At 47.6% G+C, this 18,489-nt stretch overlaps 1 protein-coding gene across 1 annotated transcript; it reads right to left on the bottom strand.

Annotated features, from left to right (window-relative positions):
* Positions 1-17,437: 17,437 nt before the first annotated feature.
* LOC120865476 (5-formyltetrahydrofolate cyclo-ligase-like) lies at positions 17,438-18,273 on the bottom strand. The gene has a single exon (XM_040242790.1). The coding sequence runs from the start codon at positions 18,271-18,273 to the stop codon at positions 17,842-17,844; it is 432 nt and encodes a 143-aa protein (XP_040098724.1). The 3' UTR covers positions 17,438-17,841.
* Between the last annotated feature and the right edge of the window lie 216 nt (positions 18,274-18,489).

Here is an 18,489-nt window from a genome sequence, read left to right as displayed (position 1 = left end):
GGCCTGTGCTCCTGGTTCCAGAGAAGGAGACTCTAGTGCAAACTCAGAATCTCAAGTAACAGGAGTGTCTTTATTATTCATGAATCCAGGCATTACATATCAGTTTATGCTAATGAGGTGACTCATGGGAGCCCCTAGGTAGTCCCGGGATGGAGGAGTCAGATTGAAAGACCTAAAGTGTGTTTGATTAGAGGGTCAGGGCTCTGAGTTTCCAATCACCCAAACTCCAGACCTTCAAGGAGGGGTGAGGCCTGAATAGAGTCCAGTTATGTGGCTGCTGATTCAATCTGTCATGCCAAGGTCATACAGCCTCTGCACACTCAGGTTGAGTGGGCTTGCTGGATGTGCTGGGAAGGTGCTGTGTGTTAATTCCCCAGGGTGAGAACACTTGGCGACCCGTCAGAACCTGCCCTCTTCATTTGGCCACTTCTGATTTGTATCCTTTATGATAAAACTGTAAACATAGATTATAGCCCTTTCCTGAGTTCTGTAAATCACTCTAGTGAATTATCAAGTCTAAGGGGCTCATGGGGACCTCTCAGCTTTGTGGCAGGTCAGTCAGAAGCCAGAGCAGTCTTGCCAGAGACCCCAGCCTGTAATCTCTGGGGTCTGCTCTCACTCCAGGTGCTTAGCCCCAGAACTGAACTGCAGCCCACCTGGGGTGGCAGGATCATGGGAAAATAGGTCAGAGTGTGGATGAAGCTGGGAGGTGCAGCAGGAGGGAAGCCTCCAGATGATGGGGTGGAGATGAAGGCTGTGGAGAGGAAGGGGTACAGCTCCCTGAAACCTGAGCCAAGTAAGCTTCTTAGACCTCACATTCCCAGCTCCTTACAGCCACACGAGACTCTTGCCTTCCTAGCACTGGGCTCAGCCCGGCATCAGTGGCTTTACCAGGGGAAGCCACCGATGTCTCACATAGAGAAGGTGAGGTGCCCGCATGGAAGGTGAGGACAGCCCCACCCGCACTCCAGTTATCTCTGTTCTGCCCGTGTCCTTATTCTGGGCATTCATTCGTGGTGGGCCAGGCCACAAGCCATCGTTCCCAGGTCCCTCAAGATTCCTTCTAATTTGCCTTCTAGAAAATTCAAAAAGCTCATCTGAACATCAGGACACAAGGAGAAAGTATACATACCACCTACAATAGTCCAGTTCTCTTAAATAAGCTTCAAAAACTCTGTACCCAAAAGGTGACCCAGATTGAAAGTAGATCATTTCAAAAACAGCCAGATGAAATAAGACGCCACTCGGAATAACAAGCCAATATGTAGTGAGAGTGGGAACTGGGAGCCTGGCAAAGCTTTAGGAGCAGGGGTGGGGTGGCAGGCAGGGGGTGTCCAAGAAACATGGCAGAGCCCGGTTCCTCACAGCCTTGACATCTACTTGCAGGAGTAAAGTTTTGGAAAAAGCCTTGCAAAGCAGGCCATGGTTAAACTGCCAAGAGGGCTAGACAGACCAAAAGTCAGTCTGGTGAAGAATTTAAAGAAAGAATTGAGCCTCAAGTAAATGTCACAAATGCTGTGCGTCTTGAATGAGCTCTTGCCAAAGAAAAAGATTTTTTTTTTAATTTGATATTTTCATTATATACCCTTAACCGACTGGAATTGCATGTCCAGATGTTGTCACAAAACATCTGGACAGTATGGTCAGGATGGCTGGACCATTACACTGACCCAGAAGATAGGCTGAGTTCTTAAGGATGACTTTCCTAAAAGGACAGAGGACCAGCCAGGTGCCCTGACACCCCACTTCCTTCCTCTTTGCTCCCTGACAGTCTGCCTTTGCTTGTTATGTGTAGCACCTTGCTGGGTATACAAAGTATCCAAAAACCAGCCCATTGGAAATCAGGAGCAAAACAATACTGACACAGAGTCACCAGCACGAAACTGAGTCAGACAAAGTAACATTAAGATACCTCACAGAAATCCAGACCAGGAACAACAAAAATTCAGAAATCTTTGGGTGGGGTGAGAATGGAGATTAAAATACCATCTGCAAAAGATCCTTCCTTCATTTTGTGAGGGAGGAAATTTTTTCTGTCCTTCTAGGTCCTTCTGGCTGCTCTAGCAATTAAACCGACATAAGACAGATTAACAGGAGAAAGCAAATTTAATTCCACACGTGCAGGAGCCCCACAAAGACAACATGAGTCTCTCTTATAGGCAATCGAGGCTCACACACCATTCTGAATTAAGAGGAAGGGACCGGGAGTCTGGGCTCCAAAGGGGAGGAAGGCAATTCACAGGAGGACCAGGAAGAGTAAGTGTTTGCCAGGCCACGGGAGACAATGGGACACAGAGAAGTCTCTGGACAAACAGGCCCTGCCAGGTCCCCAGCTCACCATAGCTGGCGACACTCTCTGTGGTCATCTCTGATGATGGTTCTCTTCCTGGACCTCTTTCTAAATTCTTCCAGCAGTTAAGAGGAAGGTTCCAGGTCAAGAAGCAACAAGTAGAACTGGACATGGAAAAACAAACAGACTGGTTCCAAATAGGGAAAAGAGTACGTCAAGGCTGTATATTGTCACCCTACTTATTTAACTTATATGCAGAGTACATCATGAGAAACACTGGGCTGGATGAAGCACAAGCTGGAATCAAGATTGCTGGGAGAAATATCAGTAACTTCAAATATGCAGATGACACCACCCTTATGGCAGAAAATGAAGAACTAACAGCCTCCTGATGAAAGTGAAAGAGGAGAGTGAAAACGTTGGCTTAAAGCTCAACATTCAGAAAACTAAGATCATGGCATCCAGTCTCATCACTTCATGTCAAACAGATGGAGAAACAGTGAGAGACTTTATTTTTGAGGGCTCCAAAATCACTGCAGATGGTGACTGCAGCCATGAAATTAAAAGATGCTTGCTCCTTGGAAGAAAAGCTATGACCTACCTAAACAACATATTAAAAAGCAGAGATATTACTTTATCAACAAAGGTGTGTCTAGTCAAGTGAAGTGAAGTCGCTCAGTTGTGTCCGACTCTTTGCGACCCCATAGACTGTAGCCTACCAGGCTCCTCTGTCCATGGGATTTTCCAGGCAAGAGTACTGGAATGGGTTGCCATTTCCTTCTCCAGGGGATCTTCCCAACCCAGGGCTCGAACCCGGGTCTCCTGCATTGTCTAGTCAAAGCTATGGTTTTTCCAGTGGTCATGTTGGACTGTAAAGAAAGCTGAGCACTGAAGAACTGATGCTTTTAAGTTGTGGTGTTGGAGAAGACTCTTGAGAGTCCCTTGGACTACAAGGAAGTCAAACTAGTCAATCCTAAAAGAAATCAGTCCTGAACATTCATTGGAATTACTGATGCTAAAGCTGAAACTCCAATACTTTGGCCACCTGATGCAAAGAATCAATTCATGGGAAAAGACCGTTGATGCTGGGAAAGATTGAAGGTGGGAGGAGAAGGGGATGACAGAGGATGAGATGGTTGGATGGCATCACCGACACAATGGATATGAGTTTGAATAGGCTCAAGTAGTTGGTGATGGACAGGGAAGCCTGGCGTGCTGCAGTCCATCGGGTCTCAAAGAGTCGGACACGACTGAGCAACTGAACTGACGGCTTTCCTCGTGGCTCAGGCTGTAAAGAATCTGCCTAAAACATAGGATACCTGGGTTCAATCCCTGAGTCAGAAAGATCCCCTGAAGAAGGGGGAATGGCTACTCAATCCAGTACTCTTGCCTGTGGAGAATTCCATGGACAAAGGAACTTGATGGACTACAGTCATGGTGTCACAAAGAGTCAGACATGACTGAGCAACTAACACTTTCATTTTTCTGAAAAAAATCAAACAAATAAGCAAAAATTTTCCGGAATTTTTTCAGCCTTAATTGACTTCAGCTCAAAGTAATCCATAGGCCAAAGTGGCACTTCTGAGCAAGACTCATTCTGAACCCCTCATTTAAATGAGCTCAGCCAGGAGGACAGCTAGGATCTCAGTCAAGCTATTGGGAAAGGACCCAAACAGCCACAGCCAGAAAAGGCCTGGGGGCCCAGCCCTCAAATGGGTGGGTGATGTGGGGACCCCTTGGGGCCAGCAGGGGCAGTGGCTGGCATCACGGTGTGGCAGGCTGGCCAGGGCAGCAGCGCTAGGCCCTGGTCCAGGTGGGCTGTGACCAGGGCAGAGCCCAGCCACCTGCCTCAGAAACAGGACTGAGGATGCAGCCTCCAGGTGAGTTTAGATCAGAGCTCAGTCCCAGGGATGGCATGGGAGAGTTCACTTCACCTTTGGGAAATCTCCTTCCATCACTCCCTTCCACAGTTACACTTCAGGAGTCCCTACTGAAGGCTACAGCTCTGTTCCTACCTGTTATTCCTTGCATTCAACAAGTGCTCAAAAACCATTAGTTGCTGATGTTGCTTGTGGATTGTAAACCAGGAAATCCAGACAGAAACCTGGTAAAGAGCCCATGGGCCCATGTGCACTTTGGGAGCCAGCCCTGAGACCATGAGTGAGGCCAGTTTCCACACACAGATGAGACCTCAGGCTGCCATGGAGACTCAGGACACAGCCATCAGCTTCAGAGCAGCGTAGAAACTCCTAGGGGCTGAGCCTCGCTGGAGGGTCAGTGTGGTCCAGGGACATCAATGCCTCGGCTGGATGGGGCTGTAGAATGTTACAAGCTGACACTCCTTGTTAGATTTGCACTGTCCACTTAGAACAAAGACCTTCTCTGCATAGCAGAGGTTACTCAAGTATCAGTGCACAGAACAACCCTCTGAGTAACGGGCTGTTCTCCTTTCACAGGGAGGAAACTGGGCTTAGACCTTGGCAGGTAGCCTCCAGGCCCCACGTCCACCTTCCTGAGGACCTCCCAGAGGTGAGTGCTCTGCAGGGGGTAGGGTCACAGGTGGAGGTTCCTGGCAGCCTGTCTCCGCATCCTTGCTCCAGCAGGAGAGCCTCACCTCTCCACGAGGGGTTCCAAACATCCTCCAGAATTATACCTTAGAGCCTCTCCATTGACCAGAAGGGCTGAACTTACCCAGGCTTGGTGGGGTTGGGTTTTCCCCACACAAAACCTGCCCTGCCCCAGGGGAAGCCCTGGTATCTGCCTTTGCTGGGTTTCTCTAAATCAGGCCCTGTATTCTCTGAGCTGAGAAACTTGGGGTGGAACCAGACAGTTCCTAACATCTCATCTGTCCCTAAGATCTCAAGTCCCTTGGGTCCTAAATTCATGTGTAGCCACAATCCCAAAGGAAACCAAAAGTGGGGGATTTCGCAGGGCAGGGGGTGAGGTACAGAGAGATTGCAAGAATCAGAAAACAGGTGTGGGAAACACAGGAAATGGAAACAAGAGATGAAATGGAAAGGCGTGGATGTTTTCACGGTAAGACATGTCTGCACGTGTGCTAGTCTGCTTGGACTGCAGTAACAAAAGAACCACAGTCTGGGTGGCTGAAACAGCAGGAATGAGCTGCCTCACAGATCTGGAGGCCAGAAGTGCCAGACCAAGGTGTGCACAGGGTGAGTCTCTTCCAAGGGCTGCGTGGAGAATCTGTTCCAGGTTTCTCCGTTCATTCCTGGTGGCTTGCTGGCCATCTTTGGTGTCCCTTAGCTGGACATCACCCCAATCTCTGCCTTCACCTCATGTGGTCTTCTCCTTGCGTGTATGTCTGTGTCCAAATTTACTCTTTATATGGACACCAGTCACATAAGATTAGGTCACCCTAATGACCCCATTTTAACTTGATAACCTTTGTAAAGACTATTCCAAATAAGGTCAACATTCGAAAGTACCAAGGGTTAGGATCCAACATCTGTTGGGGGACACCATTCAACCCATAACAGTATGCATTTTTCTCACTTTTCAGAAGGGCTCTAAGCCTGTGGATTTTAAAGAATTTTTAAAAATAGTACTTTAAAAATCAGTCCATCAGATGATTGTCAACTGCTAATGATCAACCTAGTGTTGAGGTGGAAAGCCATGCGGTACTGATTCTGTCGCATTAAACCCAGTTTCCCGCACACTCCCTTTCATGATCCAAGTCTGGCAGAGGCAGACTCCTTGGAGCACCAGCTCTCTCCTGTGGCCAAAACCCGTGTTAGAAAGCTCCCTTCTCTGTCTCTCTCTTTCCCACCTCTTCCACCAGAAGATGATAACTGTCTTCATTCACTGAAGATTCAAGTTTGGCAACAATTAAAAGAAACGAAAACTATTTTACTTGGCAATATAAAAGTTGCCTTTTAATGGTCAGAATGCCCATCTTTAAAAAGTCTGCAAATAACAAATGTTGGAGAAGGTATGGAGAAAAGTGAACCCTCCTACACTGTTGGTAGGCATGTAAGCTAGCAAGTTAGTGCAGTCGCTATGAAGAGTAGTATGGGGATTCCTCAGAAAACTAAAAATGGGGCTGCCATATGATCCAGTCATCACATTTCTGGGCATACATCCAGACAAAGCTATAATTCAAAAAAGATATATGCACCTGCTATGTTCATAGCAATACAATAGCCAAGACATGGCACCAAGCTAAATGTCCACTGATGGATGGATAATATATATATACATATATACAGATGGATTATATATATATATATATATATATATAATATTCCATGGACAGAGGAGCCTGGCAGGGTACAGGTCATGGGGTTGCAAAGAGTCAGACACAACTGTGAGACTCACACACACACACACACACAGTCAGTTAAGAACAAAATAATGCCATTTGCAGCAACATGGATGCAACTAGAGATTATCATACTAAGTGAAGTAAGTCAGAAAGAGAGAGACAAACACCATATGATATCATTCATATGTGGAATCTAAACCACGACACAAATGAACCTACCCATAACACAGAAACAGACTCACAGACACAGAGAAAAGACTTGTGACTGCCAAGGGAAAGGGAGCTGGGGGAAGGACAGGCTGGGGGTTTGGATCAGCAGATGCAAATTATTATGTATATACAGACTGGATAAACAGCAAGGTCCTACTGTATACCACAGGGAACTGTGCTCAATATCATGTGATGAATCATAATGGAAAAGAGTATTTTTAACAATGTGTGCATACATATATATATATACGTGTATGATGTACATATGTATATAACTGAATCACTTTGCTATACAGCAGAAATTAACACATAATAAATCAATTACACTTCAATAAAATGAAAAAAGTTCTACTTTTAACATCATTTTCTTTATTTACTTTTGGCTGCGCTGGGGCTTCGCTGTTGCATAGGCTCTTCTCTAGCTGAGTGTGTGGCTCCTCTTGTGCAGAGCACGGGCTCTAAGCACTCAGGCTTCAGCACCTGCAGCAAGCGGGCTCAGCAGCTGTGAGCCCAAGCTCTAGAGCACAGGCTCAACAGTTGTGGCACACGGGCTGAGTTACTCCACGGCATGAGGGGTCAAGCCTGTGTCTCCTGCATTGGCAGGCGATTCCTTACCACTGAGCCACCAGGAAGCCCTGAAATGAAATTTTTTTAATTTAAAAAAAATAGTAGTTTTCCTAGATTGAACTTGAGGATCTGATGAGACCAGTAACAGAAATATTTGAGCAGATGAGCTTGAGAATATTGAGCCCCTAGATTTTCCTAAATCCAGTGGACCACCAGAAGCAGCCCAATCTTTTTTTCTAGAAAACAGTATTCCTTTGCCTAGAAATCAAGCAGTCAAAGACCTTCTTGAAGTAGGTGATTTTTGCACTATGATGTTTTTTCTCCTCTAGAGTTGTTCACACCTTCGCTTATTGATTCCAGGTCAAAAGTCACCTGGATCAGAAAATGTAGCCCCTGCTCCAGAACACAGTTTGCAGGTTAAAGGTACTGCAGCCCTGGTTAATCAATACTATCTAGAAGTATGAAAACAGGGAAAATAATTTTGAGGGTATTGGCATCAGAACAACAGACTGGTTCCAAATAAGAAAAGGAGTACATCAAGGCTGTATATTGTCACCCTGCTTATTTAACTTCTATGCAGAGGACATCATAAGAAACACTGGGCTGGAAGAAACACAAGCTGGAATCAAGGTTGCCAGGAGAAATAGCAATAACTTCAGATATGCAGATGACACCACCCTTCGGGCAGAAAGTGAGGAGGAACTAAAAAGCCTCTTGATGAAAGTGAAAGAGGAGAGTGAAAAAGTTAGCTTAAAGCTCAAAATTCAGGAAATGAAGATCATGGCATCTGGTCCCATCACTGCATGGGAAATAGATGGGGAAACAGTGGAAACAGTGTCAGACTTTATTTTGGGGGGCTCCAATCACTGCAGATGGTGACTGCAGCCATGAAATTAAAAGACACTTACTCCTTGGAAGCAAAGTTATGATCAACCTAGATAGCATAATGAAAAGCAGAGATATTACTTTGCCAACAAAGGTCCGTCTAGTCAAGGCTATGGTTTTTCCTGTGGTCATGTATGGATGTGAGAGTTGGACTGTGAAGAAAGCTGAGTACCAAAGAATTGATGCTTTCGAACTGTGGTGTTGGAGAAGATTCTTGAGAGTCCCTTGGACTGCAAGGAGATCCAACCAGTCCATTCTAAAGAACAGTCCTAGGTGTTCTTTGGAAGGACTGATGCTGAAGCCGATGCTCCAATACTCTGGCCACCTCGTGCGAAGAGTTGACTCACTGGAAAAGACTCTGATGTTGGGAGGGATTGGGGGCAGGAGGAGAAGGGGATGACAGAGGATGAGATGGCTGGATGGCATCACCAACTCGATGGATGTGAGTTTGAGTGAACTCCAGGAGTTGGTGATGGACAGGGAGGCCTGGTATGCTGCAATTCATGTGATTGCAAAGAGTCGGACACGACTGAGCGACTGAACTGAACTGAACTGAAGGGAGATAGGGTGGAGAGGGAAGAACATATTTGACACAGGAGCCCTCACATGGAACTTAGGTGTCCACATTCTGACAAAGACGCCTGGAGCCAGTCCTAAGAGTCTACTGAGATGCCTAGAGGACACACCCTCCACTCAGATGACAAGGAATGCACGCGGGGTGGCTATATGGACAACTCTGAAAAGCCTGCAGAGGGCCACACTTTTTAGAGGAGATTTGACAGTGAGAGATGTCATAGAAGTCGGCTCCCTCCTATCAGTGAGGATAATGGAATGAGAGAATCACAGAGATCAGGGGGCACCCAAATTAAAAAAGGAAAAGAATGTAATCACTGAAGACCAGAATAACAATTAAGATACTATTAGTGCTTGACTGTAGGGATGTGTGGTGATGACTACTGGATCACGTGTTGTCAGCACAAAACAGATGGGAAGCCAGCCAGGGTACCACTCAACTTGCACAAAAGACTGGGAGTGAGTCCTTCATTCAGTTCTCAGATCTAAATCATTCTCTGATGAAGGAGAGCCTGGATCCTCTTGAAGGAAGACTCAGTGATGACATCACAAGCATTGTGTAGGAAACTTCCCCCATCTTTCCCCCCAAGTGACCAGATTTCATCTGCCAAAGTCATTAAACCCTGGGGGAGAGACCTAGACAGTCACTTCCTGGACTATTAGCTATGGGTCTGAACGGACATAGATGGCAGGTCTGAAAAGCCATTATGCTCCTCCAGTTAGAGTTGGGAGATATGAAGACCAGATGATAAACAGAATATTTCCCCAATTCATCTCTGTCTCCAGGGAATGCTGCCCAAGGTAAAGGACCACTCAATACAACTTGCACTTCTCATCACTAAGAAGGACGTGCTTGACAAGGTGCTCCAGATCTTAGGGGCATCAAATGTAATACTGGAAATACTCCTCTGACTCACTGTTAGGTGAATCCAGATGCTACCAGTCTGGAGGGGGTCATTGAGCAAGAGCCATATAACCCACCAGGTGCCAGAAGATTTTGGAACAAGGACTCCCCTTTTCTTTTGTTGAAGATGAGTCCCTGCTATCACCACCAGAAGTGGTCTAATTCATGTCTCAGGACATCCCAGTTCAGTTCAGTCGCTTCGTCGTGTCCGACTCTTTGCGACCCCATGAATCGCAGCACGCCAGGCCTCCCTGTCCATCACAAACTCCCGGAGTTCACTCAGACTCGCGTCCATCAACTCAGTGATGTCATCCAGCCATCTCATCCTCTGTCATCCCCTTCTCCTCCTGCCCCCAATCCCTCCCAGCATCACAGTCTTTTCCAGTGAGTCAACTCTTCACATGAGGTGGCCAAAGTACTGGAGTTTCAGCTTTAGCATCATTCCTTCCAAAGAAATCCCAGGACTGATCTCCTTCAGAATGGACTGGTTGGATCTCCTTGCAGTCCAAGGGACTCTCAAGAATCTTCTCCAACACCACAGTTCAAAAGCATCAATTCTTCGGCACTCAGCCTTCTTCACAGTCCAACTCTCACATCCATACATGACCACTGGAAAAACCATAGCCTTGACTAGATGGACCTTTGTTGGCAAAGTAATGTCTCTGCTTTTGAATATGCTATCTAGGTTGGTCATAACTTTTCTTCCAAGGAGTAAGCATCTTTTAATTTCATGGCTGCAATCACCATCTGCAGTGATTTTGGAGCCCCCAAAAATAAAGTCTGACACTGTTTCCACTGTTTCCCCATCTATTTCCCATGCAGTGATGGGACCGGATGCCATGATCTTCATTTACTGAATGTTGAGCTTTAAGCCAACTTTTTCACTCTCCTCTTTTACTTTCATCAAGAGGCTTTTTAGTTCCTCCTCACTTTCTGCCATAAGGGTGGTGTTATCTGCATATCTGAGGTTATTGATATTTCTCTTGGCAATCTTGATTCCAGTTTGTGTTTCTTCCAGTCCAGCGTTTCTCATGATGTACTCTGCATATAAGTTAAATAAGCAGGGTGACAATATACAGCCTTGACGTACTCCTTTTCCTGTTTGGGACCAGTCTGTTGTTCCATGTCCAGTTCAAACTGTTGCTTCCTGGCCTGCATATAGATTCCTCAAGAAGCAGGTTAAGTGGTCTGGTATTCCCATCTCTCTCAGAATTGTCCACAGTTTATTGTGATCTACACAGTCAAAGGCTTTGGCATAGTCAATAAAGCAGAAATAGTTTTTCTGGAACTCTCTTCCTTTTTCCATGATCCAGTGGATGTTGGCAATTTGATCTCTGGTTCCTCTGCCTTTTCTAAAACCAGCTTGAACATCAGGAAGTTCATGGTTCACATATTCCTGAACCCTGGCTTGGAGAATTTTGAGCAGTACTTTACTAGCATGTGAGATGAGTGCAATTGTGTTGTAGTTTGAGCATTCTTTGGCATTGCCTTTCTTTGGGATTGGAATGAAAACTGACCTTTTCCAGTCCTGTGGCTACTGCTGAGTTTTCCAAATTTGCTGGCATATTGAGTGCAGCATTTTCACAGCATCATCTTTCAGGATTTGAAATAGTTCCACCGGAATTCCATCACCTCCACTAGCTTTGTTCGTAGTGATGCTTTCTAAGGCCCACTTGACTTCACATTCCAGGATGTCTGGCTCTAGATGAGTGATCACACCAAGAGCCATCAAAGTTTAGGAACTTGGGAGAGACTTCAGGAGCAGACCTGGTATCTCCATCAGCCCCTCCTTGTTCCTGCTCACAAGGGACTGACTTCCAGCAGATGTGGCCTTGAACCCTGCCTCTGCTTCTTAGAGAGCCTGTCCTGCAAAGTCACCCGCTCTGTGTCCAGAATTCACATGCTTGGATTCGTTGTGGGACTCAGTCTCCCCAAGGACAGAACAGAGGATGGGTGAGCAGGTTGCCTGTCCCCACAGGATCCTCCACCGCATGCTCACCATGGCACGGGCAGGAAATGATTAGGGCCTGGAAATGATCAGGAAACCTCCCCGGGCCTGTTTCCTCACCCGGGAAGTGAGGATGAGGTTATCTGTCCCACAGATAACCAGTGCAAGGCACCCGGAGCACAGTCACTACTTGCTGGTCGCCTGCCATCTCTTTATCCCCAGGGCCAACTTCCAAGCTGCTCACGGTGTTTGTATAATCATACAATCAATTTTGTTAACCTGCCAATTTTGACTTAAGCTTCATAAGGATTTTCAGCTCCCAGGGGCAGAGCTCCCTGCTGTTTGGCTGCTTCTGTGTTGTACTGAGGGCAGGACCGCAGGTACAGAGGCCCAGACCGGCTCGTGCCGGGATGTGAAGACTCCACGGTCCTCTCACTTCTGCCCCCTTGTCATCAGGCATTATCTCAGCAGCCACAGGCCCATCAGGGAAATCTGCCCTTCACCCCGTGCCAGGCCATTCTGCTCAGACTTTCAAATCAGGCCATTACCAGCCTGGAGCTCAATTGTTATTCACTGGGCCTCAGATTCCAGCTCTTATCTAATCAAGGCACAGACCTAGTTATGCAGCCAGTATTTGTATGACCCCTTCCTGCTTGGGGACCCTCTAGCCTCCAGTCGCTCCCCTGGGCACAAAGCTATGGTTTCACTTGATCAAGTGTCCCAGGTAACAAGCCATTCCCCACACACCCCCAACCTGTTTGTTTTAGCAGCACTGGCAGGCAGGGAAAGAAAGCACTGAGGCCTCTCTCCTGGAGCTGGGCCCCTGGAGAGAGCCTGTCCTGCAAAGTCACATGCTCTGTGTCCAGAATTCACATGCTTGCATTCCTTGTGGAGCTCAGTCTCCCCAAGGACAGAACACAGGCTGGGTGAGCAGGTCACCTGTCCCCTCGGGATCCTCCACTGCATGCTCACCGTGGCGTAGGCAGGACGTGATCAGGGCAGGCTGGGCATCAGCTTCAAACTCCTCACCCAGCTCTTCACTCACAGTGTCTTCTTTAACCGTGACCCCAGCTCTGCCAAGTGTTATTGTTTCTATTGTTCAAATGGGGAAACAGAGGCAGGCAGCTTATGAGTGGCTAAATCATTCTGACTGTGAAACTGGCTGACTGGCTGCATGTACACCGCGGCCCCAGTCCAGCCTTGCACGGCTGGGTCCACCCCTGGGTCCTGCTTCATTAGATTTGGGGTAGGCCTTGGAAATCTGCCTTTTTAAGGCTCTCCGGGTAATTCTGCTGTATTACTAAGGTTGGGATGAGCCCCAAGTTTCTTTCCATCTTTGCTTGCTTTAGCTGCTAAGTCGTGTCCAACTCTTTGTGACCCCATGGACTGTAGTCTGCTGGGCTCTTCTGTCCATGGGGATTCTCCAGGCAGGGATACTGGAGTGGGTAGCCTATCCCTTCTCCAGAGGATTGTCCCGACTCAGGAATTGAACTAGGGTCTCCTGCACTGCAGGAGGATTCTTTACCAGCTGAGCTGCCAGGGAAGCATGTGTTGGAGAAGCTGAGCTACCTTCCATCTTTAGAAATCCTCTAATTCTGAGAGACAGTAACCAGAAAGGACAAGTTAGAGGCCCTGGGCCCCCTTCACAGGCCCCCTTCACTGTGGTCCCAGCCCTCTCAGTGGCCCCACCCCAGCCCCATCAAGTCAGGCAACTGGCGTCACAGGACAGCTGATACCTCTGGGTGAGGCTGGCTCTGCACATATTGCTAGCTTCCTTCTGAAGCCTGCTTGCTGCCTGAGGGGAGGGGCCCTCAAATATTATCTCCTTCCAGCCCCAGAAGACAGAGGACAGAGGAAAAGGGTTGGGTGGTAGTGCCAGAACAGGGGCAAGACAGAATTTACAAATTTTCACCATAAATTTGCCACTCACCAACCTATCCTCGGAGCCTAAAAGGTAGGGAAGACCCATCTCTGCTCAGGGTCAAGGCCCCCATCCTCACGCTAACAGACCCCACTGACTAGCTATACGCTCCTGTGTAGGAACACAGTCTGAAGCGAGGACTGAGGGTGAACACGAGGGCTTTGGGAGAAGTCTCCAATGGAGAGTCCCATCCCGCAGTGCGCCTTTAAAGCTGTCTGGAAAAAAGTCCGCACAAGTGAAGAAGTGATGGGTATCCCTGTGCAGATGCCTTGGGTAGAACCCTGAAAGCAGCTGGGAGGCCCCTGAAGCTCCCTTCCCAAAGGCCCCTGTGCCGCAAGAGGGTGTGGCTCACACAACAGCAAAGCCGCTGGCCCAATCTGCCCAGGCCACAGGGCCCCAGCTTCCGGATCACAGCACCGAGATGAAGGCGAAATCTGAGTGAAGCAGGGTTCAGGGTGAGTTCCTCCAGGGTGGCACTTCTCCACGCGGACGAGAAGTTTGTGGTGCCTGGGGATGAAGCCTACCTCCAAGGAGGGGCTTCCAAATGATGTGCGCAGAAGGTGGAGCACTCTCGGCGTATGTGCTTTCCTCCCGAGGTCTGAGCCGTGAGGGTGCCATGGAGGCGAGGATCTCACACGCATGCGCACCTGTGCCCCTCCGCATCCTCACCTCCTCATGTGCGCACTCACTTCCTGCTTGACCCTTCCTTCTGCCTCTTCCCTCTGTAAGCTGGGGACCCCAGACGACCTAGGCCTTTCCCTACCCTCTGCAAATAGCACCGAGGAAGTCTCAGTGAGCAGAGAAAGGAGGCTGTGTAGACTTCGGACGGTCTATGCAGGAGAGCTCTCCCGCTGCGGGTGACATAGCAAACAAGCTCCAGAGGGCGTCCTGGAGGCCAGATTCAAGGCCTATACTTGGAACGAGGTGCCCTTTGGCTTGAAACTGGTCTCAGGGTTCCTCCCCGTCATGGGCCGTTGAGGACATGTTTCTGGACCTTGTGCTCCCAGGTGTCAGCTGCTCTAATCTCCCAGGACACATGAAGGAATTTCTTTTAACTCATGACGTTACAAATCAACAGTCTAATAAGGTGAACAAAGTTGAATTCATTCTATAGTATAAAATATCAGTGGGTTATTAAACAGTTCAGTTAAACATAAATACAGCAACACTTAGATGTATATCACCTTCACGTCCTGAACACACATAGCTGCAGTGGGAGCCTCTTACCACCTTGCCTCCTCTTGGTTCTCAGCCAGCGGCCCAGCCCTGGTTTGTCCAGGTGCTTCCCTTTTGTCACCTGCTGTTTCCTCCACCTGTGTGTCCTGAGCTAGTCCAGACTAGCCCAGGTCAGGTTGATCTCCTCTCAGTGTCAGCAGGGCCAGGCTGACTGCAGACACGGCTCAGTTCTCCATTGCCCTGGCTCAGGGTTCAGCTGTAAAGGCACAGAGCCTTCCTACAGAAGCTCACTGCATCCTCAGAGTCATGCCCCCTGACTGACACAGGGCCGCAGCCGGAAGAAGTGTGCCAACCTCAGGGGCGCCGAGCAGGGGAGAGGGCTCCCCTGTGCCTGTCAGAAGGCTTCCTCTCTGTGATGGCTCCCTGTCTCTTCCTCAGCATCAAGTCTCTCCACCCACCACCCGCAGGGATAACATCCAGAGCTAAAATGCAACCACTCGGTGCAAACTCTGCCTCACCGAGGTTGTGGGTTTAGCCTTTTCATGCTGAGTGTAAAGTGACCAAGATGTATGGGAGGATAAGACTGTTACCAAACCGGCTTTGTTTCCCTGACACCTAGCAAGCCAAACACTGAGAAGCCGAAGTGTGAGGCAGAGAAGGGGCTTATTCATGAGGCAGCCACTGGGGAGATGAAGATCAGATCTCACATCCACCTCCCCCAAGGCAAGAGGCTTGAGATACTTATGGGATAAAGAAACCGAGTGGTCTGAGGCATGGGGAAAGGTGACTGGAGGAGGGGGAAGGGGAGTAATTGACATTCTATGCAGGTGTTTCTGAGTTACATGCTGCTTCATGGGACGGACGTTCAAAGATGAAGGCACTTACCGTGCTCTGAGGTGGAGTTTTGACACTCTGACATCAAAGGCTGCTCATCAGACACCTGCACAGGCCCAGTCTTAAGGTCAGAGATCCCAACCAATCTTAGCTGGCTTGAACTGGACAGGAGCTGACTCCAAGATCCTGGAAAACAGCTTATGCGCCCATTACTATAGCAGCCCAAACATCAGCGGTGCTATCTATAGGCGGCAGTTAGTGAGTCCAAAAGATAACTAAGGCGAGCTTGGTCAGTCAAGGCAGGTTCCAGGCCAAGGGGCGCTTACCAAGCTGTTCTCTCACCTACTGTTCTGTAAGACAAGCTCAAGAATTTGTTAGTCACCAGTTTCTGTTAACCCTATGGGGCATGGTTTCAGGATAGATTTTTTAACCCTAAAGGGCATGATTTCAAGCAGCTAGACTGCTTAAGGTATAATCCCAGAGAACCAAAAGTACCTATTAACTGAGTTTTAATAAGAAAAACCTTCCTTTGTTTTGTTTTAGCCCTAATGACTTTTTTAAAAATCTTCCTGAATGTGAACAAGCAATATCATGTACAAGGAAACAAATAGGGTTGTTGACTGGGCACCAGGAAATCTGGGTTATTTTTTGTGTTTTAATATTGGAGTATAGTTGATTCACAACATTGTGTTAGTTTCAAGTGTACAGCAAAGTGATTCAGTTATACATACACGAGGAACTTGAAAAAGAAAAGATCTGGTTTCTTTGTCCAGATTTTACAATTATTTAGCCATGTCTCCAGAAGTGTGTTCTGGGCCTGCGTCTCCTCTACGTAAAGCCAGGGAACTGGATTGGATGGTTTTCAATACCCTCCCCACGTGTATGGGTCTAGTTCACTTTTCTTTTTTATTTTTTAATCTACTTATTTATTTTAATTGGAGGCTAATTACTTTATAATATTGTGGTGGTTTTTGCGATACCTTGACATGAATCACCCATGGGTGTACATGTGTCCCCCATCCTGAACCCTCCTCCCACCTCCCTCCCAATCCCATCCCTCAGTGTTGTCCCAGTGCACCAGCCCTGAGTGCCCTGTTTCATGCATCGAACTTGGACTGGTCATCTATTTCACAGATTGTAATATACATGTTTCAATGCTATTCTCTCAAATCATTCCACCCTCACTTTCTCCCACAGAGTCCAAAAGTCTGTTCTTTATATCTGTGTCTCTTTTGCTGTCTCGCATATAGGGCCATCGTTACCATCTTTCTAAATTCCATCTATATGCGTTAATATACTCTATTGGTGTTTTTCTTTCTGACTTACTTCACTCTGTATAATAGATTCTAGTTTCATCCATGTCATTAGAACTGATTCAAATGCGTCCTTTTAAGACACCAGATCTTAAACTCATCAGTGCCTGACATCCAGAACAGCAGAGACGGGAACACATTAGCCAGATTTAAATATTTAAATCATAAAAGGTTTCAGTCTGTTGTCCGTCAAATGTTAGAAAGCGTCAGACATAATTTCCAGTTGAGTAAGTGAAGCCATGATAAAAGGGGAGAATATTCTTGGGGAACTTTGAATGCAAAGCAAACTCCAAGTCATTTAGTAATTTCTGGGTCTCTGTGTGCCTGCCAGACTGACTCAGATCCCTGACAGGACTTCATGACAGTGCCCATTACCCATAAGTTTCCTTTCCCCTCACACTCTGAATTGGAGCACAGGGCCTCATGAATGTTCAACTTACACTTCTAAGCAGAACCAGGGATTCCCTAAGGCTCAAGTGGTAAAAAGTCTGCCTGCAACGTGGGAGACCTGGGTTCGATCCCTGGGTCCAGAGGAGGTAATGGCAATCCACCCCAGTATTCTTGCCTGGAGAATCCCATAGACAGAGGAGCCTGGCAGGCTATAGTCCATGGGGTCGCCAAGAGTCAGGCTCTACTGAGCAACCAAACCACCACCACCACAAAGCAGACAGACCAACCTGGGACATTAAGGCCAGAAAGTTAAATTGAAAATCACACAGTGATAGCCTCCATTTTAATCAATGTTCTATTACACACACGGCTTTTGATTTTAAAACTGGTTTCATGTTAGGTCTATCTTACGTTGAAAACAATATAGCCCATATTCACATTAGTGTGCAATCTCCACTAATTTCTGACAAAGAGAAAATACACATATTCGACTTTTTTCTGGCACAAAACCTTGATTGCTCAGCTGCGGTCGTCAGAGCCAAAGGTGCTCAGGAGTCTTCGTAAAGCACTTCGTCTACCTTCACATCGTTCTCATCCACAGGGACCTGGAGGCAGATCTTCTCTTTGAAAGCCAAGGCCAGGATGTAGAGTTTCACGTCCTGGGACTGCAGACAGTGCTTCAGGTAGGCGTCATAGTAACCCTTGCCGCGTCCCAAAAGGTTGCTCTGTTTGTCGAACCCGAGACCTGGCACGACGATGAGGTCAAGTCCCCCTGTTGACAAGGCCTCCTCCAGTACCTCATCCTCACTGGGCTGCTGAATGTTCCAGGAAGTTCTGGGCAGTGAAGCGATTTCCTCTGGCGATGCTAACTTCAGCATATCCACGTGATTGCTCTGCAACTGGTACCGTGGGATAAAGCAGGTTTTGCCTTGTCGGAAAATATCCTTGAGGACCTCCTCTGTCCCAGTTTCATCTGGCATGCTAGTTCACTTTTCAATCTAGCGCCGAGGACCATGCAAATCTCCCTTTGATCATAGAGAGCTGTGCAATGTGAGACTTGGGAGCCCTGGGCCAGTATAGGAGTGGGTGATGGGTTTCCCACCATGCTCAAAGCTAATTTGCCTGCTAGAGGGGGTTAGAAATGGGGGAAAGGAGATCTACTACAAGGGGATGGAGCTCTAGATCCCTCCTCCACT

This window comes from Oryx dammah, unplaced genomic scaffold (assembly GCF_014754425.2).
Source record: "Oryx dammah isolate SB20612 unplaced genomic scaffold, SCBI_Odam_1.1 HiC_scaffold_6, whole genome shotgun sequence".
NCBI lineage: Eukaryota > Metazoa > Chordata > Mammalia > Artiodactyla > Bovidae > Oryx > Oryx dammah.
The sequence above is the reverse complement of the archived record's forward strand: the minus strand, read 5'-3'. Positions and strand labels throughout refer to the sequence as shown.